Consider the following 25,980-nt stretch of genomic DNA (forward strand, 5'->3'; position numbering starts at 1 on the left):
ACGAGAAGAATTGGAAGCGACTGAACGAATAAACACCAACAAAGGATTTTGACCAGGGGATGCCCGGATGTTTGATGTTTTACTACCCTGTGGTAGGCTTCTCTCATGTCCCCACGTGGGGAGTTGGAGCTGACAGGCAGGAGCTCACCTGCGCTCTCCCTGGGTTAGATTTGAACCGCCAACCTTTCAGTCAGCAGTCCTGCTGGCACAAGGGTAGTACTGTTGTAGTAAATTTACTAATTAGCCCTTAGGCCATATCACAGTACCAAACCAAACCAAAAGGCTTGATAAAACATTATTACACTCCATACAGTAAGTAAAAAAAAACACATAATAATACTGTAAATAAATATGATAAAACTGAATATATATATCGCGTTTCCGTATCACCCCTACAATTTACCCTGATCAGTCACAAGGGATTAACACATTACACCACCAGGGGCTCCAGTATATAAATGATACAAAAGAGACATGACCATTTCACATGTGCTCACTCCTTAAGGCATTAACCAACATCTCCCCTTGCCAAAACAATGCCCAGATAGATTTGTGCTATTATTGGTTATATACATTAAGCAAATAATAGTGAATTTGAAAGGTGGGACCCTGAAGCATGTGGACTTACATAAATTCCATACATTAAAAATTCAAATCTTCCTGTAGACAAATTGTTCTCTTTGGCAGGTTCAGCTCCAGTCCAGGGCTTCTTAAAGTTTTCCACTCATGGCCACTTTTGGCCCGATAAATGTTTACATAATCCTGGGTATGTAAGTATATAAAATAGGTGTAAAGATCAACCATTTACTGATAACAAATCCACTGTAAACAAGCTGTTTTTTTCCTTCTTTATTAAATACTCTTCTGCAGAGTCCACTGTAAATAATGCATAAAGGATTCATGTAAATATCTAAAACAGCCACGGTGGTGCAATGGGTTAAACCCTTGTGCCAGCTGGACTGCTGACCTGAAGATTGGGTTGCTGACCTGAAGGTTGTTGGTTCGAATCCGCAAGACAGGGTGAGCTCCCATCTGCCAGCTCTAGCTTGCGAGACATAAGAGAAGCCTCCCAGCTAACACATTCTGGCATCCCCTGAGCAACGTCTCTGCAGATGGCCAATTCTCTCATACCAGAAGTGACTTGCAGTATGTTCTCAAGTTACTTCTGACATGAAAGAAAATCCTTTGATACTGTGTGATCCTGTTTATGGCATTGAATGTTTGCCTTTTATCTCTCGGAGTCCCTTTGGGGAGAGAGGGCAGTCTAGAAATAGTTATTTATTTATTCAGAAAAGTTTTACCATTTCTAGGACCTCAACATTTAGCTTAAGGGGACCCCTATTTGGGGTCGGGCCCACAGTCTAAGAAGCAGAACTCGATGGGATCTGTGTATTTATTTAATACTTCTACTGTATAGAGCCAAGACTCATCCGTTCTGCATCCATCTAAAAGCAAGTAGGTTAGATTAAAAGTTGCTCCTCTCATATCCCTATGTAAACAAGAAGGAATAATCCCATTTCACCCCACCCTTTAGCTAAAATGTCTGCCTTGAGTTTCAAACAGGAAAATATATATTTGTGTGTGTGTCTGAATAACAAGCTGTTCACAGCGGTGGTTGATAATAAATGCATAAAACTTAGTATCACTAGTGCCATCCCTAGATCTCAGGCGTTGCTCTGAGACAATCCTGAACTGGCAACCCTAAGCACTAGCAAGGTGGACTTTTCTAGTGAAATATTTGTCATTAGAAATGTCTGTCCATGAAGTAGCTATGGATCTCCACCTTGAGGATTTTTTGCATCTCCTTTTTACTGACGTTTTTATGCTATGTTCATTTTGTTAGCACTATTTTGTTAAGTTAACAGAAATTTGTAAACACAATTTTTGTTTGTAGTTTGTTTTTATCAGAATTACTGTTTGATAGATTCACTTTTAAATTATAAGATGCCTTTCAAGAATTACATCCTAAAAAGTAGGTAATGCATTACATAAAATGCCTTATCTTAACACACCGCAATGCACTGATTCTTAAAACGGTGAGTCCCGAACCTCAATGGCACCCCCTTAGCTCAATGCTGGGATCCCCAAATATTTGGCAACAGTAAATGATTTCTGAACATCATCTAGTGGTTGTTTTAGACATTTGCATTAATCTGTTGTGAAGCCCTGCTGTAGAGAACAAAATTAAAGGCCGGATTGACATTTTTAATAGAACAGCAGCGTGGTTGGTCTGGAACTATAATTTTAATCTCAGCAGTGTCTTTGGTCATATGCAATATCAGCCTTTTAAAATCACTTGGAAGTGATTTGGCGCTAATTATCTGCTTGTCTATTTACAGGTCAGGAGGCTTTGATCTGAAAAGAATGGCCAATAATAACCTGCTTCTGTGATACTACATTTGTGTACATTGTTGCAATGAGAACATAACTTACTTTTAAATATTCTCTTGATGAGTCCACATGTTGGAACAGTGGAACAAACCTAGTTGTGAAATCAAAATTTTACACATTTTTACACTGTATAAAGTTAACATTGTAAATGTGCAAGCCACAGTCTTGTTTTCTGGCATGTTACTGGGAATCCAAGATGAACATTGTAACATCCTACTTCCTGAGTGTGAAACAATCACACTATGTATACCCAAAAGGCTATCATATTGTAGGTTTTATCCACAAGTCTGATTGTTACTACTTACTAGGGATGGGCAAAAAAGTCGTATCCGTCGTAGTATGTCGTATCCAATTAGTATGTTTTGTCGCTTTTGAACGCGGTTCCGACGCGGGTTATCCCATCATGTGTATCCCGCGATTTCGAACCGGTATATCCAATTTTTCTAATGGTGTCTTATGTTTTTTGGTACTAAAGCCATGCATTTTTAAAACACCCAAACTTGGTTTTGAGGGAGGTATAGCCAAGCCTGTGCTTGCCTCGCTGTGGCCAATCGCAGTGCACATTCATGTAAGGGGAGATGCTTCTACGTCCTCCATGAAAAGCGCCTGCAGAATGCCTCGTGGCTCATTCACACTCGGGAATTGGAGAGGGAGGTTGGGTGTTGGTGTGCTGTCAGGCAGGAATTTTCTGCTGTGCCATTGCTTCCTTGCCTGGTGGGCAACTGGGCATTGCTGGCTGCGTCACTGATTGCTTGGGGCCAGGGCAGGGAGGGCACTGAAAGAAGATACTGGGGAAAGGTTGGGTAGGGGAAAGGGCTTATTTGTTGTGTGTTTCTGGCCTTGGCCACTGGCCAGGCCTCCTCAAGGGTACTGCTCCAAGGCTTACTCAAGCCCTTGACTGTCTCTGGCTTTGTGTGTGTCATAGGGTTGCCTTGCAAGGCCCATCGCTCTCCACCCGCATCAATACCTGCCGGGTGGGGCACTCCAAAGCCAGGAGTGCTTTGCAAGTTACATTCTCTGGCGCCTTCCAAGCAGGCCCCTCATGTGCCAGGGTTGCATTGCAGGAACAGATTTCTGCAATTATTAAAAAATAGTTTCTTATATAAGCTATGAAAATTCACCAAAATCAGAGGATAAGGGAAACGTTATGAAATTTGGTGAGCTAGCAGTGTTAAATGTGTTCTATCACTGTAACAAGTTTGAAGAGGATAGTTAAAAAAAATGAGGGCGGGAGAGTCCTGTAAAATTCCCCCCCCCCGGGTGCTGTTTTTGGCCATGGCGCATGCGCATCCACCATTAACGAATTAATTACGAATTTTCTGAATATTCATAAGTTCCAAAAACATTTGGTTCAAAATTCAGAAGTAGTTTCAGAAACGAAGCACCAGCGCCCCCTACTTTAAAAGCGAGTATTGAACAATTGAACACATGCCTACTACGTACCGTACTTAAGTGATCCCTTGTTGTCAGAGTATGATGGCGTAGTGTAGTGTCTTGGTGGTAGGTACGTAGGTGACAGTAGAGCCCACAGAACAAATTAAACTCTTAAGCCAAGGTATCACTCTATTTATTTATTTAAATGAATGAATGAATGAAAAATATCTCTCACCTGCTGCACTAAACAAGGGAAGTCTGTCTTATCAGAGGTTCATCTTCAAAGATATAAAGCAGACAGGAAGAACCTCATGCCCTAAGCCCAAATTTGGCCCAGGAGAGAGAAAAATCGGGCTTCCCCATATGTCTACATCCCCTTCCTGTGACATCACAGTGTTTTCCTATGCTGTATGAGATCTTCCCTTTCTGAATAATTAAAATCTCCCCCTAAGGCTTCTTGATTGTAGTAATTAAGAAGCTAAACTATATTGACCCTTTTCTGATCCCATTCTCTGCCTCCTTTGGCCTTTTCCCTCCACTGCCACCAATAATATGCACTCCATCACTGAGAAAATATCTCCTATTGAATCTGCTTCATAAAATGAAAAGTTTTCCCCTCTACTTTATAAACAGCAGTTTAACTGGGAAGAAATATGACAGTATTGCACTTTTCCAGAAACAGCACAATATTTATTTAAACATCTTTATATCTTTATATATATATATATATATTTCTGCATTGCAGATTTGTTTCAATTTTATACACTTGTATTTACAATGATTTAAAATATTCTCTATCTCTGGCAGATATTTACAAGGTTAACAACTAATTATATTTCACATTTCAACAACAGTCAACAGCATTAACCAGATTCAGTAAGACAGTTAAGATAATGGCTAACATGCACCAATATAAAGATCTTCAAACATGTCATCTGATCTCTGTTAATACGAGTTTTGTCATGGTCCCAAGGTTATGGTCCCAACATTGTGAAGACTGTGTTTATTACATACCCATTTCAATCAGCATTTCACCAGCACCAGGGGCTGAATATTTCAGATCATACCAGCATGCATGCTCATGCTGGTAAAATATTAACATAGTTCAAGTTTTTCGGCCAAATAGATTTTGCTTACAGTAGGTGGGTTATTTGCTGCCTATGCTCCTTTTGTGAACGAGGTAAAACAGGTTTACATAATGCCAGAAGAGTAAAAATCCTTCAAAAATCTTAGTTCAGAAGTAAACTATTGTATGAGAAACAACTTGGAGATGGGGGGAGCTTTCAACACTATATTATATATTTGCTCGTCAAACTGACTGCAACTGCTGCAGGAAACAATAAAAATCAAAAGATTTATTATAGACCAGCTGTTCATATTACAAATATTACAAATTTAACAGGACTTCTCCATTCACAACCTAAAATACTGAGACCTGTCATTTTATAACTGAATTGACTAGCTCTTAAATGAATAACCCTGTTATATGTCTATTATATGGAAACAAAATTATTTCCACGAAAGAGCTTACATCTTATACAAATCGTTTCCCAAAGAATATCAAGAGAAGATTCACTTGTGGCTTTCCCACATTTTTTCACTAATTTTAAAATAAAGGATTTACACACACACACACACACACACTCATAGTCAAACAACCATGAATGTTTTTCACAAACATGCTTCTACAGATGGTCTGTGAATCAAAATGTTACAGCTTAGAAGCTATCTAAATTCTTGTATATCATAAATATAGTTTCAAGTCAATGAGAAAGTTGGATAAACTGGCGGAAGTTCAATATGCCTCCCCCCCCCCCAAATTGATTTAAGGTTATTTTATACATATAATAATGATCTGGATCTTGGGGAAACTAGATGAGCAAATGCTTGCTGGAATTCATAGTATTAGAAAGGAAGGGATCTTGGTTTCCCTTGACTTAAAGCACCGACAAGTGTTCTATTACTGCTTTTCTATTACCAACATATATTCTGTATTCAAATTCTTCAGTATCCAATACAAAAAGAACCCTTTTAAAATCAGCTATTCAAATAAACAATCGTCAAAATATACAAAAGTCCCATTTGTGCTAAAATCTTTGCAAAACAAAATCTCTCTTTCATGTAGCTTTCCTTAACATGGAAAAGGATAATCTATTACAATGCATTTTATCCAGAAATATTTCTGGAAAAGGACAGTAAACGAATTCTCAGACCTTTGTTCTAAAGCAGGGGTGGGGAAAATGTGTTATAGACTGTGACTTCCAACCTCCGAACCGCAACAGCTAAGAGAGCCAAATGTCCTCCTTATCTTAAAGGTTCCTGATGTCTACTGGATGAATTTCAAACAAATATGTTCAAGAGCTTTTCAAAGCAATATTGCAACACTACACTTACTCTAAATGTTATAGGTTTTTAAAATTCTATAAGTTCTGGACAAACTTGAATGTATCCAATAACAAGCTCCAGTCTTGACAATCTCTAAACCTTGGGAGATTAAAAGACAACTTAAACGACCACATCTGCTCCTGAAACTGCTGAAATTAGATTTGGGGTTTCATCTGATAAAAATGGCTACAAAGATAGACATATCTCTCATTTTCAAAACATGATGCATTTGATGGTTGGGATTCTTCAAGTTTCGTGACTTTACATTCTTTTCCACCAAACTCAGGTAGTTATCTCCACCTATTTGGAGGAAGGTTACTCATATTGCTTACTGCACATATTAGAATACTATATGAAATTATAAAGTGAGGCCACAATCCTAAACTCCAAAAATAGCTCCATAAATCCAAGTAGGATGACGGAGATGAATTTTCAGCCATCCAACCACTATTCAATGCCATATAGCAAACAGCTGTAAAAATCGCAATAAATTTTCAAAAGCAGTTTGCAGGATGCCAGTGGGTCAGTGATGGTGTCCATTGTTGAGCATAAATAATATCTGGAGACTAACAAATAATAGACAACTTTTCAAAAAGTAACATGTTCTGAGACTAAGAGTAACTGGTGTGGCACGGGCCAGAAACATTTATACATTCAGTAATATGCACCAATAAGAAGGAAATAGTGCTTTCACTTCCAGTTTCTTCTTAACGTAATTCATCATTGAAACAAAGTGCACAGAGGGAACATGACATGCAATATGTGAATTATGCACTTCTCAAAGGCTCCCAAAGGTGCAAATTTCCTCCAAAACAAAGTGTATACTCCCTGCATGCCTTATTTTAATGGGAAAAGGTAAATGAGGTTACAGCTTCACTACCTTTGGCAATTACTACATTTTGCAAGTCAAACTTTGGGTACCAATACCAATGTTTTGCATCTTTCTATTAAAAGCAATGTGTTTTTGTGAAATTAACCTCCTGAAATTATAAATTTATTCATATTTTGTTTTCGATGGGTTGACTCCCCTTTTGTATATTCTGATAATATATTATTGCATTTAATACGTAACATCATTCTTCAACTAAACCATCAATTTAATTTCCCTAACTATTCATTTTATAAATCATATGAAAATTTGTCTGTTCCTGTGGGAAAATAAATAAAAATAAGCCTTGGTTTTAGGTAGGACTTCCCCTGCCAAAATGATTCATTCAGAAGAACACAACTGTAACAAATTGGAAGTATTTTTCCTCCCAGGCCTCTTCTTGCCCCTATATCCCAGGATCCGATCCCAGTTTATCTGCTTATACCAGATTATCTGGCAGTGGATACTCATATAATCCAGTTTAAAGCAGATAATCTGGGATCAGATCCTGGGATACAGGGCAGTGTAGAAGGGCCCCTAGGTGAATACTGATAACTGAAAATGAAAAAGTAGATTTATTTTTGAGAAGCAAAAAATAAAGCAAACTTTTTTTTAACTATTTAGGAATAAGACTTATCATATGACCTTTATAATTATACTTACATATAGCTTAAGAATAACTGATTGTCAACACAACAAATGTATGTACTTATTTATATTCACACCACTTACAAAACAAAATTTCCCCCTTCTACTGTTTGCTAAATAGTGCAAATAAAAATATATGAAAACATTGTGATTTTTCCCCTCAATGGCAAATATATGAATATGCCTATTTTCAATGCAGGAAGAAAGAACAAAATGCTGGACATACATAAAATATGTCTCAGAAACAAGTAAACTTTTCTATATGCTTCTATATACTTAAAATTTATCTTAAGTGACAAGTATGATATGAATGTAACCTTCCCAACAGGAAGTAGATATGGTTTCACATTTAAAAAAATTAATGAACCTAATAGGTGCCCATTTTTGCAGCTTTTTATAGAATTAACATTCATTCATTATAGTCAATAGCTTAATGCTATTTTGGATCAATCTAGCCACTGTGTTTCAAGTGTTGCCAGCATTATGGAAAACTGCCCATCCCAAAAATATAACCAGTGTTAAATAATATAATCAAAGAATCGAGATCAATCTGTTTTTCTCTTCCTATGTATAGCCTGGGGCAACATTAATGGTGGCATATTGTTTAAATTGTGGACATAGCTAGACATAACAGCCCATAACAGTAACGTTGCTCTATCCTGCTAACCAATTCTGCTCATAAACCTTCCATGAAAAATCCACTGCAATGTCCCCCACTAACTCTTTCAACATACTTGTTTATAATAGTTTCCTTTCATTCACAACCATCAACCACAAATTACTGGTAACATTATAGTACATAAGTGAATCTATGATGGTGATTACAGATAAAGGACTTTAAATACAGGAATTTATCAGAGAACTACTTGACCTAAATTTTAGTGTGTAAAAAACCAAGTGGGGAAAATTATAACTGTGAGTTCACTTGAACGTTCTAAACTTTGCATGTTAATTCAAGGTCATTTTCTTTTATTTCCATTTTTGTTCACCTTAAAAAGGAGAGCAGCTCTGTGATGGCTTACAAGTTCGGCTATCTCTTTTCTGACTAAGGCTGGATCTACACTGCCCTATATCCCAATATCTGATCCCAGATTATCTGTTTTGAATTGGATTATATGAGTCTCCACTGCCAAGTAATGTGGAATAAGCAGATCATCTGGGATCAGATCCTGTGGTATAGGGCAGTGTAGAAAGGGCCCAAGAGAGTAGGTTCTCCATCCCCTTTCTCCCCTTCCTTTCCAAGGTATCTGTTTCAAGCTAAACGATAACTAGTTAACCTTAAATTAGTAACTGAAAGAAGTTGATTATTTGAATACTTGGGGTGAAGTAGGTGTTATAAATTTGTATTTCTGCATTACATTTTGCACAAAAAAGTACTTTTAAAAGCTAAGACATAATTCAACAGAAGTAGGGGGATGTACCTGAGGTGAAGAGTATGATTGTACAAACCCAAGGGGGAATAAAGAGATAGCAAGAGAAATGGAGGGAAATGTTACATTTGCATTGGACCAGTACTTACAACCATAAAGCATCAGTACAGTGTATTCATTGGAAATTTGGGTCACCTTAGCAGAGAGCAAGAGATACAGAAAGAAATACTGGAACAGTACCAACATGACCCCTTAAAAAGTCTGCTTAGCATCTGCAAGTACGCAGCACTGCTTTAAGGAAAGATGTTCAGTATTTATTCATCACAGAACATAAAGGCCCATGGGAACGACATAAGCATACCATTTAGCACACTATACAGAGAAATTGCATATTCAAACAGAGACAGAATCTGAGATCTGGGTCAAAAGTGTACAAGAAAACCAATGTCTGAGGCAAAAGACCAAGCAAACGTTTGTAAGAGATTTGATTACCTAATATGCCAAAAGGCACTAAAAACAAACCAAGTACGGTAAATTTTACTGCACAACAGAAATGAACCAAACAGCGAACCAGTTTGGGTTTCAACACCCACATATGAATAATTTCCAATCCACAATACACATATACACCTGAAAATGCTGCCATTTTAATGTGCTCAGGCCACAACAAAACATGATTTGGTTTGTTATAATATATAAGATACAACCCCCTAAGATGAAAACTTACTGCTAAACACATTCAAATGTGATAGCAAGGCTTTCTGTCATCAGTACATATAGGACACTTGCATAATGTTTGTATCCAGTGACACCCCAAAGTATACTGACATTTTCCTTTAAAATAAACTTAACCATCTGCTTTGTATTCCTTTAAAAAAAAAGATATACAAATAAACAGTTTTGTCCTAGTCGTATCTCTGTCATTATTTGCTTAACTTAATGCCCCTTTTGGTTTGCTCTCTGAAGTTTACATGGAGCTGGATTTAAACAGCAGTTCTAAACATGCTTCTAGATATTTGGGATTTTTAAAAGCAAGTTATTTTGAATAGGAGACACCATCATGCCCATGACCTGGCCATAAAATAACCAATCTGGAGTCCTCTCCGGCTCCAACATGGTCTGACATTTGGCAGGGTGTTTGCTGAATATCACAAAAAAATAAAATAAAAATCCTTTGGCCCATTCATACAACTCTTTGGATCCTGGCCATAATTTCTTCAATGTTAAAAAGGGAAGCATTTATATAGAATCATGGCCATTGAATAAGAATCGATTCCACCAGTACTTTAGAAAACTGATAGGCATTATCAACACGTACATCAATTTCTGTGAGACATAAAAACTTTCACAAAAGTTTGCCATGTTGATCAAACCCTGGAAAAGGTATTTTGCGGACTGCAATTCCCAGAATCATACACCAGTCTGGCCACTGGATCCTGGAAGTTGTAGCCCAAACAATTTTCCTCAAGGTCTACTCTTCTTAGCCTGAATTATTGGTTTCAGAAACAAAGGAGGCAGGGTTTACATGCCTCTGGATATTAGAATTGTGTTTACTCACACGCAAAACTTTCCTGAGTCTCAATTATACAATATTTAATTATCTAAGGGTTTCAACAGGACAGCTGCAACACCCTATATCAATTTTACTAATACAACAAAAATACTATTAGCTTGGCTGTTTCTTTTGAGGAAAAAAAATCCAGTTTTAACTCAAGAAGCCATGAAGAAAACAGCAGAAGAACTGGAAGCTGTTAATTACATTTAAAATTGTTTTAATTGTCCTTTAGCAGAGTAATGGCACTTCATAGTTCTGAATGTGATACTTTTATCTAAAAATAATCTATTGTGTATCTGTTCTTCTCAACTTTCCTCCCTGATATAATGCACACAAAATGCCAGCCAAAGGAACACATAATTTACATCTGCTCCTTACAATGAATAATCTACATATTTCCAGGTCAATAGATAATGAAGGATAAAAGAGCAAACACTCTCGTTTTCTTCTTATGTGAACACAAGACCATCTGATACATGCTGAATAGCTTCCTTTAGAATAAGAAAAACAATTTAAAGCAGTGATCTATAGCAGAGATGTCAACTATTGCTCACACACCACTCACATGCATTCAAGATTAGGTTCAATGTGATGAGCTCCCAGATTAGTACAGCAGGGAAAGAAACTGTCTCTAACATTTCCCATGAACCATTACATTAGCTGGATGAAATAATGACAACTGCAATGGATTAATCAAAATAGGCAGTGAAGTGTTATCCTTCTGAGAGGGAGAAAGAGAGAGGGCTGCCAAAAATACCACCATTTAGGCAATGATTTGAAGAGAATCCTGTTGCCTCAAGGTTTCCAGCAGCCGTTGCTCTGTCCCTGGCACATCATGCAGGAGAACATTCTGTCTTTACTGCAGGTTTCTGAGCCTGTTCTGTGACAACGGTGAGTCACACCATAGAAAGCAGCCTGAAAAAATCCCATCACACAAGCTATACCGGGCCTTGTGCATTTCAATAGGCTTACAAACCGTAAATTTCTTTTCAAAGGAGCAGTAATTTTTGATGGGTTGGGGGAGGTCTGTATGCCTATTTTCTACCTTTCATTTTTTTTTAAAAAAAAACAAAACAAAAAACAATTCATCTTTCAAAGTCCTATCACATAGGCAGGGCAACCCTGTGTCCTGGATGGGGAAGACATGTAACAATAGATATGGCTACAACGCCATTAAAAAGTGCCTTGTAACCTCCACTGCCAATTTCACAACCCACTCTCTTTGTGGGGCAGAGGGACAACCTAATAACACGTATCTCTGAGTGATTGAACATTAAGCTTTAGGGGTGGGGGAAGAGTGGAGGATGGTTGAGAAGGAATACTCTCATTTTTACATCAAAGTGCATTAATCCACCAGGAGCAATGGCAGCATTCCTGTCCCTCAGAATCGATTGCACTAACTCAGAGGTCCACAGTCCTACTAGAATCTCTGAGGCACTCCTGGTTCCAAGAGACAAAATATAAAGTCACAATCCAGTAGTCTTCGGAGGACCATAGATTGAGAAAACTAACCCGTTTCTATTTCTCAAAAAAAAAAAAAGCAAAAGCTTCATTTTTATAGGGATCACATTCACCATTTCCTCCGATCTTCTCAAGACTCACAGTGTTGAAATGGGACTGATCAGCCTACAATGGATTGCACATCACCCAAGGAGAAAGGAAGGCATGGAAAAGGCATAAAAGTACATTTTATACTGCTTCACAACCACATTTATCAGGGGCATGAAAGGAAGGGAGGGAGGGAGGAGGTTTTATTGCTGTTTCAGTACAAAATATAGTATGATATCTAAAATGGATTGAACAAGATCACAAAAGCCAGGATTTTCACACTATAGGAAGATGGCTGGAGGTGTTGCGTGAAGAACTGGATAAAGGCGGAAAAAAGATAAGGACAACGAAGTTAAACCTGGGATATCAGTTGCATATTGAAACTTGGGGATCGGGACTGCTTGGTCAGAGGAGCTCCTGATGAGAGGCCATCTTTCCCATTTCCAGCTTGGCCCAAGCGGTCCTCCTGCAGACTGATGGTTGAAAACCGATTCGTATTACCTGCTGCCAAGTTAGTGACACCATTACCACCAACACCGGAGCCTGCCTGACTGCCATTCACATAGTCAAATGATTTTGTGGAAGAAGCACTAGCAGTCCGGATCAGGCTCACGCTATTGGCTTTTGGCACCACTTGCCCAGCAGGCAGACTCAAGTGTTTCTTTGTAGGAGTCATTTCAACTGCGTCCGTACTGAGGTCAATGGACTGGTGCAGGTACTGCTTGCGGCCAGATTCCCGGGGGCTCTCAATGGGTTTGGTGGCTGAGGCCATTTCTTTTTCCTTGGCTGCACGGCCACTTGCTCCTTTTCTTAAGCTCCCTCTCTGGGATCCAGATGAAGGTTTGGTCCCAACCGGCTGACTGCTCAGGGATGCCCCAGAAGAAAACCCTTCGTCGGCATCATTGAGATTCACAGATTCTTCTCTATCATTCACACCCTCAACACCTAAAAAGTCAAAAGAAATCAGACTCAGAAATTAGACCATAATTGGGAACATTTTCAGCATGTTAAAGACTGCACTGAATACAATTAACCTTTGTTCCAGCAAACATTTCATTACCCTAACTCTGGGCTGCAGTATTTTTATTTTAGGAAAACTGCTTTACATTGCAGTCCTGAGAAAAATGAATTCCACTTAATTTAATCCTCTCTACCAAGCATGCTTAGGAGTGTAGCCAGAAAGTCTTAAACCATGTCTATTTACCATAAACAATATAAATAGGGAAGTTATCAGAAATTACTGATTAATATACTGGACTGATTGCATTACACCTTTTCTCTGGAAACAGAAAAAAACACAGTAAGCATTGCAAAAGGATACTAAATAGGAAGGAAGCAATTTTTATCTGAGTGAACGTGTTTAGGGTTGCTTACTTTTCTGAAACTAAGTCTTAAAAGATCAAACTGGAGATTAAACAGAATGTGATATTTCATGTGTCTGTTTTTTCTAAACAGCATCTTTGGCAAAGACATCAGCATTGGGAGTGAAGCATTATGGGAAAGGGAGTAAAACTCTTCAGTATCCCATTCCCACTCCACTTCAGTGTCCCAATGAAAGCAACTTTTTGTTGCTTTATTGGCAATGATCTCAGGAACTGCATTTTAGAAAAAAACATTAAAACACACAGATAAACGACAATTATATGTGTACTATTATATTATATACCGTATATACTCGAGTATAAGCTAAGTTTTCAGCCCTTTTTAGGGCTGAAAAAGCCCTTCTCGGCTTATACTCAAATGAGGGTCCTGGCCGGCTTATATTCAGGTTGGCTTATACTCGAGTATATAGGTAATCAGTTGGACAGTCTTATCTTGTTAAAATCTTATTATCATCTTAAATTACAGTTTTATGTAAATATTCAAAAACATTTAGCCTACCAATGCCACAATTAATGTAATTTTATTGGTATCTATTTTTATTTTTGAAATTTACCAGTAGCTGCTGCATTTCCCACCCTTGTCTTATACTCGAGTCAATAAGTTTTCCCAGTTTTTTGTGGTAAAATTAGGAGCCTCCACTTATATTCGGGTCGGCTTATACTCGAGTATATACGTTATGCACTATATGCTCTCAAGTATTGCTACCAACATTCTTTAAGCAATATTTCTGCCTTACTATGAATGATTTTAAAATTAACAAAATTAATAACAAAAGAGTGTTGTTTTTGGAACTCTAATGTATGAAAGATGGAAGTACATAATCAGTTTTAGATGGATAATGGAAAATTCCTATCAAATCTTGGCAGACTTTGCTTCTTTGTAGTGATATTAGCAATATGCATGCACTTTCCTAAGACACTCCCTCATTGTAATGATCTCTGTCTTGTGAAATGTCTTTTGAAAGCTATTGGCACTTATTTACCCCAATGATGTTAGCAATCTCCTAGCTAATATCAGATCCACTTGAAACAGGGAGTACCAGCAGAAAGTTTTGTTACATTTTGTGACTTCTCAATCATTAATGCTGTAAGATAAAACTGATACCATTTAGAAGCATTTATAGGACCAACTCCAAGTAGGAATGTAAGGAAGATTGGCTTCTTGTATCATCGGCGAGAAAGAGTTTAACTAGTTAATAAATGCATCTGTAATGCTGAACTACGGTAGTTTGACAATTTACTGCTATCTTCCATCGCACAACGTGGAAGCCATTGTTCTAGACCAATTCATTATCAATTATTTTGTCAAGCAATTTTAATTCAATTTATCCTGCCTTTCATCTCTCAAAAGTCTCCAGAGAAAAGATTATAACAGTGGCAGACTCCAGAATTTAGAATTAATTTCAACAGTCAGGGGAACACACAGCAGTTTCATACTGGGAATCTGTTCTATTCATTTCTAGATAACAAAAAGAGCTCTTTAGCAACACTGTATCTTTTTATACAATGCTTACCAATACATCAGAAAAGACATTTAAAAAAGAAAACCAGCCACTTTGCACATGGTATTCTTCACATCCCCAAAAGGAAAAACGCCATTTAATACATACCTAAGACAGAATACCCTGAAAACAAAAGCACCCTTTTATCAGATGCAGCATTTTATATTAGTTAATTAGACCATCATGCAAAGCTAGATGATAGTGCACTTGGGCTGAACAGCAGCAGCTATTGCTGACACCAACACACCACCTCTCTCAGCCCTTTCTTATTCTAATGGAGAGTACAAGGAGTGTCCGATAAGCTTCAATGCCAACGTTTTCCATCTGTACAGCTGCAGTCTGATGGTGCCCAAGGATAAACGGCAAGATAGCAGACCAGAGAGCATATTTGTGAAAAGTGTTCCCCTCCACTTTGAGAAAAGAGTCAGAGAGGCTCAGCGTGAATGTTTGGGATGTTACCACCATGCAGTAGCCCAGGCAGCCCAGCAGCACTCCAGAGTGAGAGGTGGGCAAGGCAGCATGCAGGGAAGGGCTGTTCAAGCCAGATCAGTGACACTCCAGAGTAAGGTTTGAGTAACTTGATACCTTATCATTTTAAATACACAGAATTCAGTTTATCGATATCCACTACCCTATCGTAGTTCAGGTCTTGAAACAAAACAAAGCTGTGCCATGGAAAACAAAGAATTAACTTCTCCCCAAAATAAGAAATATCAATTTTCTTTACTAAAATCCGTGACAGAAAAGAGAAGAGAAGCAAACAAAGAAACAAACAAAACCAAAGTAAACAGTTCATTTTCTCTGCTGATGAAATACTAAATTATTTTGGCTCCACTTAATATCAATCCCCGTCTTTTGATCAAAGAGTTGCAAACTACTACTGAGGCTCAAGGCTGATACCATTGTCTACTGTGGTGTAAGCACACTGATGTTAAAGTACGCTCCAGTCCTTACATACATCTACATCTATATCTATACCAATCTATCTATCTATCTATCTATCTATCTATCTATCTATCTATCTATCTATCTATCTATCTACACATACACATATATAGAAATGTAGATACTTATGCAAATATATAATTTGTAAACTATTTCTTCTCCCCCAAAGATGAGCTGTTATGAATGCACTTCCGGCTAACGTGCAGAATATTCATCCAGAACTGATGCAAACTATTTCACCAAAATGTTAAGAATTACATCTATCATATTTGATTAAAAGCACTAAAAACTGCAACATCAGAAATCACCAGTAGCTAAGGGAAGTAATTTTGGTCCCATTCTGATGTTAGGCAATATCTTTAAACATGAGTGCTGTACACCCTCCACTTTCACGGGCATTAGGAATGGAGAAACCCTGCAATAATGGAAAAAATGAATAAAAGGCATTGTTGTTGTTTTTAAAGTACAAGAAAAGCTTGCAAGGAATTTTGAGGTCCTGCATTGGAAAAAAACAATAGAATCGAATTGGAGGACCAAGAAAATACTTGGAAATGTGTTCTCTTTAGGAATTTCTAGGTCGTGCAGCACAACTAAGGTCAATTTACAACCACTGAATTGCACTGGAGAACTTAGAGGTTCCCTAGAGAAAATATATTAATCACATTTGTAAATAGCCAAATCTGCAAAAGTTAAAACTCCAAATGTTGAAAACCAACTATTTATTAGTTTTCTGTGGGACAAACACCAGTACACAAAGTGAAATTGGACTATCAATCTGGATTTGGAGGTTTTGTGACTAAACTCAAACCTATTTCTTTATTTAATCTTAATCCCACAATATCCCTGGAAGAGACAAGTTCTGCTCAGCTGGAATGTAAACAAAATTTTAGTGCACTGTGTTCAGAACTATCCTCTTCGCTTTATCTGTCCAGACTCCATGACAGGATGATGCACACTCCAAAGGAAAAAAAATCATATGGTACAACATTTAAAATTATTACAATTTTTTAAAAAAAAAACTGAAAAAGAAAGGGAGTGCTGTAGCACTTAAGCAACCAGTTGCTATTGTTTTTTTTTTTTTTTAAAAAAATCAGTGTGTGAAGATTTCACAGCATCCGTCTGGTCATGCACGTGCAATGTTTAGTTAGTACAACAAAATAAGACCAGCTGGAAGTAATGGTGAAACGTTCTGGTCAGAGCTCATTTACTGAGCATGCTCAAACTCACTCTGCACCAAGAGCAACTTCTAAAAACTTTGTGCTTCCACAATTTTCCACAGACCCTTGGGGCCTCGACTTCCCTGTCACTATTAAATCTCTGATTACACATGATGAATTCATTCCTAACATAATATTAACTCTATTGGATATTAATCCTCCTTAGGGCAAGGGCAAAGCATGAGCAGTACATACTCTGCAAGTATAATACCAGCAGTGCCAAGAGGCTGCACCAAAGAGAGAACAGATTTGGAAGATGTGAGGAACAGCAAACTATATTATCAACTGCTCAGCAAATTAAATACCCCTACACCATCACCATAGGGACTCCAGAATAATTATATGCACTGCATATACATGAAAAAAGAATTAATATCCTCAAGAATACCACGGTATGAGGCACTATGATTTTTTTTCTTTTCTCACAAGATGCGAGGCACCTATCAGGACAACCTGATAAGAAGCATTATCTCAAAATAACTAAAAACATGGTGATGTAAGTCCACCTTTATGAAATATATGATCCTCTCACAATAGTCTCATGATCAAAAAATTAAAAATGCTCCAAATTGAACGTTCAGCAAATAAAGCAGCACATGAAAAATTCTTGATTAAAAAAACCCTCAATGATTGGTGATGATTTTCACATATCCTAAGTGGGTTTCAAATTTCTAAAATGATCTGTTTACTTGGTGCATTTTCTTATTCTGCTTAAAAAAAACCCAGAAAAACAAGAGTTAACATGCTCAGTAACAGGGTGTTTCCAATCAATCCCAAAGTTGCAAGGTGTGGATTTTTTGCCTTAATTTAGCCATGCTAAGCTGGGTATTACACGAAGAGTCAGAAAAGGAAGTTATCTCGACGTGGTGCAAGGCATACAGGAGATGTGCACGTTAGAAAGAGAAGAGAAAAGTGTACACTTTGGGATAGTGGAAACACGCTCTAGAGTGACAAGGTATTCTGCTTGGGGAGAAGGAACCAGGATCCTGCCCCAGCCACTGCCTTACTGACTGCTGACTCCTCATCTCTGTCCTACCCTCAGTTGTGGCTGCTGCCAAGTTGGGCTCCGGTGAGCCATGCTCAGGGGTCCTGAGCACCAGCACGTCCCCCTCTTCCTTGCGTTTGATCCCTAGGTCTGTGGAGCCGTGTAGGATCGGAGATCCGGGAATGCTCAAGTCAGCATCATTTGAGAAGTCAAAGCCATCTGGGATTCAACATATAATATTTTAGTGCCTTTCTACTCTTTTCTAAAACATTCCAACCCAGGAAGGTAAAGGAAGGTTTACATGTAGTACACAAGCACGCTGCCTGATTTTAATTTTAATGCCAAAAGTCAGGTGGACACTGGATAGCATATAAATAGATAAGCAAGCTCTACTGTGTAAAACAGATCAGCAGACAGAAGCACATCAATAAAGAGGACAAACATAACTAAGGATGTTTTTTTTAGAATCAAAGACATGATGCACTTTGATTATGTATTATCCATTAAAGCAATATAATATATAGAGTTCCAAGGGATATTATTATGATATAAGTTTTGCTTAAAAAAATAATTTCAGTTTAGTTAGGATTCAAGTGCCATTTAGCAGCTTTGTCAACAAACCCTGAATATATCCATAGCTTACCAAATACAAATTCTTCCTTATCTTCTGTTTAACTATAATTCTGGAATTTGAGATATATATACACACACACACACACACACACACACACACACACACACACACACACACACACATATTTCAAATTCCCAAACAAATTAAATTCCAAGGGGCATTTTGGAAGATATAATACTTTTGATAAAGATAAAATTTCAGAGAAGCTATTTAGCTGCAGCTGAACACAAACCGCTGGCATTTCTTATTTAATTTATTTATTTATTTATTTATTTATATTTATTTAATTTAAGCGACGGGAGACAACATGGCCCATACCACAAAATATAGAAAAGGCTATCAGCAAGCTGCAATCTCCAGCCCTGTAAATAAACTTTCTGTACCACAAAACACAATTTAAGTAACTTAAACCTTTTCCCCAGGACATAAAATAAAAATAATACTTCTACCTCCACAAGATGAAACCATAATTATACATTCATGCAGATAGTTTATGGAAATGATCTGCACTTATGTACACTACTGAAACTGACATTAATAATCAACCTCAGAAATCAGTTTGAAGCAATGGAGGTGAAAAATGCTTTGTTAAAGCTAAGTAAGTTTTACCTTCTCTTCTCCAGCGATGTCGACGAATTGAAGCTGTAGTAATGGCAGTCCGAGAAATTCTCGGAACTGTTGGGGTAACCTCTACTTTTAAGATCTTCTGTCCTCCTTGTGATGCATCAGGAGCATCAAAGGGTAATGAGTTCTTCATAGCATTTGCAACCTATGATAACAGGAAAACATTATATAAATGTTATCTCTCCACAAGCAGATTTTTAAGAGACTGGATAAGGAAATGGTAAGAAATATTACAAACTATCATTGCAATCCAAGGGGTTATTGCTAAATAGCCAAAAGAAGCCTGCTGTGAGACTCAGGACTGGTTATACTCAGACTAACCCAATCTACATGTTTATTGTCAAAATTAAGAAAACTTCCATGATCCCTCCTTGAAAGAAGGGCAGAGCAGAGTGCAGCACCTGCCTGAGAATAATTTGCTGTTGTTGTTCGCTCTCCACTACAAATAGTTCCCTATATGGCTTACTATAAAATACAAGATAAAATTCAAAATAGTGGTATTTCCTTTTCCCATAGAGAGATATTACACCACTGTATGGCAGGTGTGGAAATCATGTTGGAGTGCTGTTCCTTCAGCCATAACCAGCATACCCAATATTGAAGGGTGCTGTGAGCTATAGTTTAACTTGGAAGGTTGCATGATTACTGCCTTTACTGTGGAAAAAAAGTAAAATACAGACAGTCCCCAGGTTATGAAAAAGATAGGTTCTGTAGGTTTGTTCTTAAGTTGAATTTGTTTGGAAGTCAGAACAGGTACATTTTAAAGTGTAACTCCAGCCTATCTATCTTATCTATCTATATAGTGGATAGCAAAGGAAAGGGTTAACACCCCTGTAGTGTTTGTTTTGCGGTCTGTGCCCCTGATCAGATGATTTCATCTCATTTTCTGTCCATATGATAATTGGATTTTGAATAAATTGGCTTGTTGTGGAAACATGGATTGGTGATAAACGTTCAGTGGAGCTCCCTTTTCCCCATGACAACTCTTTCAGGAACGAATTTCCCTTCTAAAGGGTAGATTTCTCTCACTTCCTGTTGTCTCACCCCTATTTGTAACTATGAGTTGGTTGTAAGTCCAATGTTTGTAACTCGGGTACTGCCTGTACCTCAAGATAACCACAAATATAAAAATAAGCCACAGTTCATTGAAAATGAAAACTATTAATATCCTTCTCAGAGCCACATCAGAGGAGGAAAGGGGTGGGTGGAAAAAGAGAAGCACAAGGCACATTCATGTGAGGCTAAAGCAGTAGCTAGCTAGGCTTTTTGGTGTCATGATCCCCTCAGAGCATCTGATGAAAGCTATGCAGTTAAACACAATATTTGCAGTAACCGGAAGGGAATCAAAGGAAAAACATATTTTTCTCTCCTGTGGGTTCACTAATGCCTTGAGATCATCTATGTCCCCCTCGGGGTCCATGGGTCACAAGTTAAGAATCCCTGTGTGATAAAATATAGACTTCTATTTTCAATCATATTTGAAATATTATTTAAAGCATTGCTGTAAGAAGCCAGACATTGTGTTTGTCTTTTGGAAAAATGAAATAAAATGTTAGAACAATAATGTTCAAGGTCACTGGCAAACAATCCATCCTTCTAGGACCCAATTAACACTTTTGAGACTGCCTTGGAAATAAACTGCACTCAGTTTAATTTTTAATTAAAGGAAGACTGTATAAGCAAGACACTTCCAAGAGAAGAAAGTGGGCTGTAAAAAACTTAACAAATGACTGATGTGATTGCTCCTATATTAGTACTACAAAATAAGGCAAATCAAACAGGAATAGCAATCAGATTAAGTTTCTATTGGGCTCACTGCTCAGCATCACTCAAAAATGAAACATAAACTGAAATATCAATCCACCTTCAAGCTTTCCAGTCTTTCAGAGGTAACCCCAAAGCAGGTTCAATTTTATTTACATTTTCAATCTAGTAGTGCATTCAGTCATGTCTGAAAGGAAAACCCTGCTCCAATATTTTACGGTGAGGAGCACTTATATTACTATATTGAAAAGCATAGCTATATGTTCTAGCCAACAGTAATTCACTAAAAGTGACATTTAGCTAAATCTATTGGAAAGATTAAAATGCTTTTCTCATTTGCCAAGAAATGATCCCACAATATTCTCTTGCCAAAAAAGCTAGTATTTAAACCTCTGCCTTCTCCACACACCCTTATTTTTCTTCAGTATGATTAGTCAATTCTTCTGCAAGAATATATGATTTAGCAATACTTTGTTGTTTATGAAATATACCTTGTATCAATACTCTGCCTCACATTTAAAATGGAGTAGAATAAATTTATTGTCATTGTACAACGAAATTAAATGCTATCCCTAATACATATGTAAAATTACAAAAACAAACCTCTCTTCCTTCCACATTAGCAGCTTCAAACCTGTCTCAAACGTGTCCTACCCTATCTATAGACAGTATAGAAGGGAAAGGCACAGATAGAAGGTGATAATGGGTGCAACATGAATTGACAGCAGCTTATATTACTGATTCCTTGTCAAAGTAACACTCTTAAAGAAATTAATTGTTGGCCCATTGGCCCATCTTTTCTATATATTGATCTTGTCCATCACCACTCATAGATGAAGATGTTGAACTCCCATTTCAATATCAGTTCTATTATGCCTGTATATAGGTATAATCAACTACTTTATCAGCTTTTATGCTATGGTTATTATGATTTTCTATAGGGAAAGCAGATAAAGACTGGCAGATGGCATATGTTCTGTACCTCAAAAACTAGATCTGACAGGGGAAAACTGGTGCCATTTTTAGAATCAGTGGGTCAAATATACCCAGAAACAGGGCTAACATTTGAGCCTCCAAAATGTGTGTTGGCAGTGTTATTTCTTAGGTCCCGTAACTGCTTATCCACACAGAATTATCTGTATAAAATTAGAGAAAATAAAACCACGTATCTCTTTCAACTCTCAATCATGCTGAAGGATTGCATACAGTCTCATCAGATGTCATCTAAACTTTCTCTTATCATCACAATATCTTATCTATTGGAACTTTGTTTATGCCTCTGTTATTCACACGTTAATATGCCAATAACCAACTAGAGCATGAAGACCAGACTTCATTAAGCCAACAATGTAATTATGAATCCAGAGAAACATCAGCTTGCTTTTCTGCTGATTCAGCACGACAAACTGGTTTTGAAAATGTGAGAGTTGGGAAAAGGGAAATGTTAAAAGCTCTATGCTATGGCAGAGAAATCAGCTGTATGAGCAAGCAGAAAAATACCCATTGGCACAAGCATCTCATGTTAGGAGTGGATGAATGTCAGCCATGCTGAATCACAAATCTTTGCTAGTTGTGTGTCATTCACAAAATGGCTCATAAATGGGGGAATAAACATTGTTTACCAAAAAATAAACACACATTCGTTCATGAATAACATGAAATAAAAGTAAATGTGCAATACTAATCCTGGTTAACATTTTTTTTCCAAAAGAAAATCTAGCTTAACCATGAAGAAGTCAGAATCCTTCTCATCCTGCTCACTTGGATCTTCTCTTAGAATACCTGAGGACTCTCCATCCATGTTTTGTTTCAGCATAACATCTGAAATAGGAACTCTCAGTTCTCAGGAAAAGACAAAGTACTATCATAAGCCATGATCAAATCATGGCTTACGACTCCGGCTGCTGTGGGAAACTAGCCAGTTTCAATCTTACACTAAACAAATGAGAGATAGACAGTCCCTAGCTTGTTTAAGTTGCCTCTGAAGGGAGGGGCAATAGCGAGCAAGCATAATCAAACAGCATGGACCAGCTCACAGACTCATGCCTCGTAAGCCATGTCTTTCATTTAAAAAATAAGGTTTTTGCTTACTGTGATGTCCAACCATAGTCATTCCCATGAATAGCCAAATAAAAAGAGATGATGATCAGTGCTATAAATAAGAAAAGGTACACTATCCAAAAATTCCTAAATCTAACCTACTACAAACAAACCTTATTATTAAAAACCAACATGTTTTCTCAACATTTATAACATTTAGTTAACAGTACAAACATTGTCCTATTTAACATTAAATGATTAACAATAGAAAAGATAATACCGTACTGGTTTGCCATGTTTGAACTAATTTAATGGGCTATTTCAACAAAATGTTACAAACTTTGATAAAACATGTTGATCATTAATAATAATTGAGTTTGCTTATAACAACTTAGACTTAGCAATTTGGGGACAGCATACTTTGTCTTGTTCACAACATAGCACTGTGCCTATAGTGTGTGGCCTTACTCCAATGTTTGCATTTACATGATCTGTCTCTGTCATATATGTATGAAAGAACACTGACAAGTATTATACCTGAATATACAAAGGTGGAAATGTATTATACAACTTATGTACAAAACATGCACTGCCGCTGCATCGCTTACTATTCCTCCTGCCATAGCAAACATACAAGTGTGGGCTTTAAGTAGAAGGGCTCACAGCAAGCAGATAAACATATTTCAGGCAGCCTGAGGAAGCTCTTCAGATTACTAACTGCTGATCCTGTTACCTTGGTCTTCAAAGAGAAAGAATTGTGGGGAAATAAGATGCCAGGCTGGAAGATGTTTCTTCCATTTCCACATAAATTTCTTTGAAGATTGGAAGGCAAACCACCCTTCATTTATATTCCCGGCTTGAATCTTCAACAGAGCAGGAGCTATATTATCTGCCGTACTTGGTAGTAGAAATCTTGGCTTTCTAACTCCAGGAGCTTTTTTCTTTGCTGTGCCATAACCTGCTTTCCTTTGAATCACGAAGTGAAGGTGAGGGTGGCATAGTGCTGGCCAGTAGAAACTAGACCAAGCTATTCCCTCTACATGGCCCTGGTCAAGTACCAATACACCAAGTCCCACTTATACTCTGGAAACAAAGCAAACATGTGTATGATTCCCCAAGAGCACTCTCACCTAGGGCACAAGTGAAAGGAAAGTTCACTGGTCTACCTCCAAATCTTCTTGAGTGGTTGCCCTGCCCATCATCATCATTATCATCATCACAGGCTATCATTCATGGCCAAATATGATTGCCTTCCAAGTGTAGGGTCTTGGTGGAGGGTCCATAGGTGACTGTAGAGACCTATTCTTGATTCTCATGTTCTTTCGTAATGAGGACATCGATTTCCAGATGGAAGGCAGTCCCAACAAGGGTGGCTTGACATGCCTTCCTCTTGACACATTTTCCCCTTTCACCCTCCTTTCATTTCTCAAGATCACTTTGGCCAATAGCACCAGTGAAAGGAAAGTTCACTGTTCTACCTCCAAATCTTTCAGTTTAGTGGTGCACTGCCCATCTCTACCTTCAATGGGTTGGAGCTTGGATATCAGAAGCCTTTGCCTGTGTATTTGTGTCTCATTGTTTTTCATTGTAACAAGACACTGAATGTTTGCCTGTGTCTTCTTATATGCTGCAATTTGCTCTGAGTCCTCTTGGGAAGAAGGGTGGAATATAAATAAAGTCATTATTATAAAACTGTACTGTAGTTACAGTCTTCCTTGGACAGAGATCAAGTAGCAAGAGTAGTTCATGTCACAGTGATTTTCCAATTAGACTAGTGCAACATGCTCAATATAGGTCTGCCCTTGAAGATACAGTAGAGTCTCACTTATCCAACATAAACGGGTTGGCAGAACATTGGATAAGCAAAAATGTTGGATAATAAGGAGGGATTAAGGAAAAGCCTATTAAATGTCAAATTACGTTACAATTTTACAAATTAAGCACCAAAACATCATGTTTTACAACAAATCAACAGAAAAAGAAGTTTAATACACAATAACGTTATGTAGTAATTGCTGTATTGATGGATTTAGCACCAAAACATCGCAACGTATTGAAAACATTGACTACAAAAACACTGACTACTAAAAGGCAGACTGTGTTGGATAATACAGAACGTTGGATGAGCAAGACTCTACTGTATTACAGATACTGAAAAAATGTAGCAGCTAGATGTCAACTAGAACATTGACTAGAACAGAATAACACCCATCTTGAATTTGCATTAGATGTCAGTAATAATAAGCTTTATTTATATCCCACCCCGTCTCCCGAAGGGACTCAGGCTGATCACCACACAAATAATACAATAAAAGACATAGAGTGGAATAAACAATTAATAACACATCCAATCAATATAAAACAAGATACAACACAACAAGCAAACAAAATTATAAAACATTAAATTTAAAACATAATAGTTCCTATGAGCTAAAGGGACCTGTTAACCTAATCAAGGTATATCCATATCACAGTGATTGACTAATCATTGTTAAAAGCCTGTTTAAATAGTCGCGTTTTCAATTCCTTCCGAAATGTAATCTCCCTGTGGAGGGTGTTCCAGAGTGGGGGGGGGGGGGGCACTATGGAGAAGGCGAGATCGAGAAGACGGCCTCCCCTGCAGATTGTAAGACCTGAACAGGTTCATAAGGGGGGATACGGTCGCGTATCTTCTGATGCAATGATATTCAACACCCTATACAACTTGGGACCTCAATATTTGAAGAATTCTCCCACTACAGAATCCTG

General features: G+C 37.7%; 1 protein-coding gene across 4 annotated transcripts in view; it reads right to left on the reverse strand.

Moving 5' to 3' along the window:
- Window positions 1-3,947: 3,947 nt before the first annotated feature.
- hycc2 (hyccin PI4KA lipid kinase complex subunit 2) overlaps window positions 3,948-25,980 on the reverse strand; it is a 59,070-nt gene continuing 37,037 nt past the window's right edge. For 3 of the 4 annotated variants that reach the window (XM_008120531.3, XM_062961824.1, XM_062961833.1), the window contains exons 11-13: window positions 19,414-19,573; window positions 18,222-18,389; window positions 3,948-13,084 (exon numbers count right to left, since the gene is read on the reverse strand). In XM_008120531.3, coding sequence (XP_008118738.1) covers window positions 12,492-13,084; window positions 18,222-18,389; window positions 19,414-19,573 — 921 coding nt within the window. In that variant the 3' untranslated portion in view covers window positions 3,948-12,491. The remainder of the gene's footprint in view (window positions 13,085-18,221; window positions 18,390-19,413; window positions 19,574-25,980) is intronic. The other variant, XM_008120533.3, reaches the window with a different exon arrangement.

Source organism: Anolis carolinensis, chromosome 1, assembly GCF_035594765.1.
Source record: "Anolis carolinensis isolate JA03-04 chromosome 1, rAnoCar3.1.pri, whole genome shotgun sequence".
NCBI lineage: Eukaryota > Metazoa > Chordata > Lepidosauria > Squamata > Dactyloidae > Anolis > Anolis carolinensis.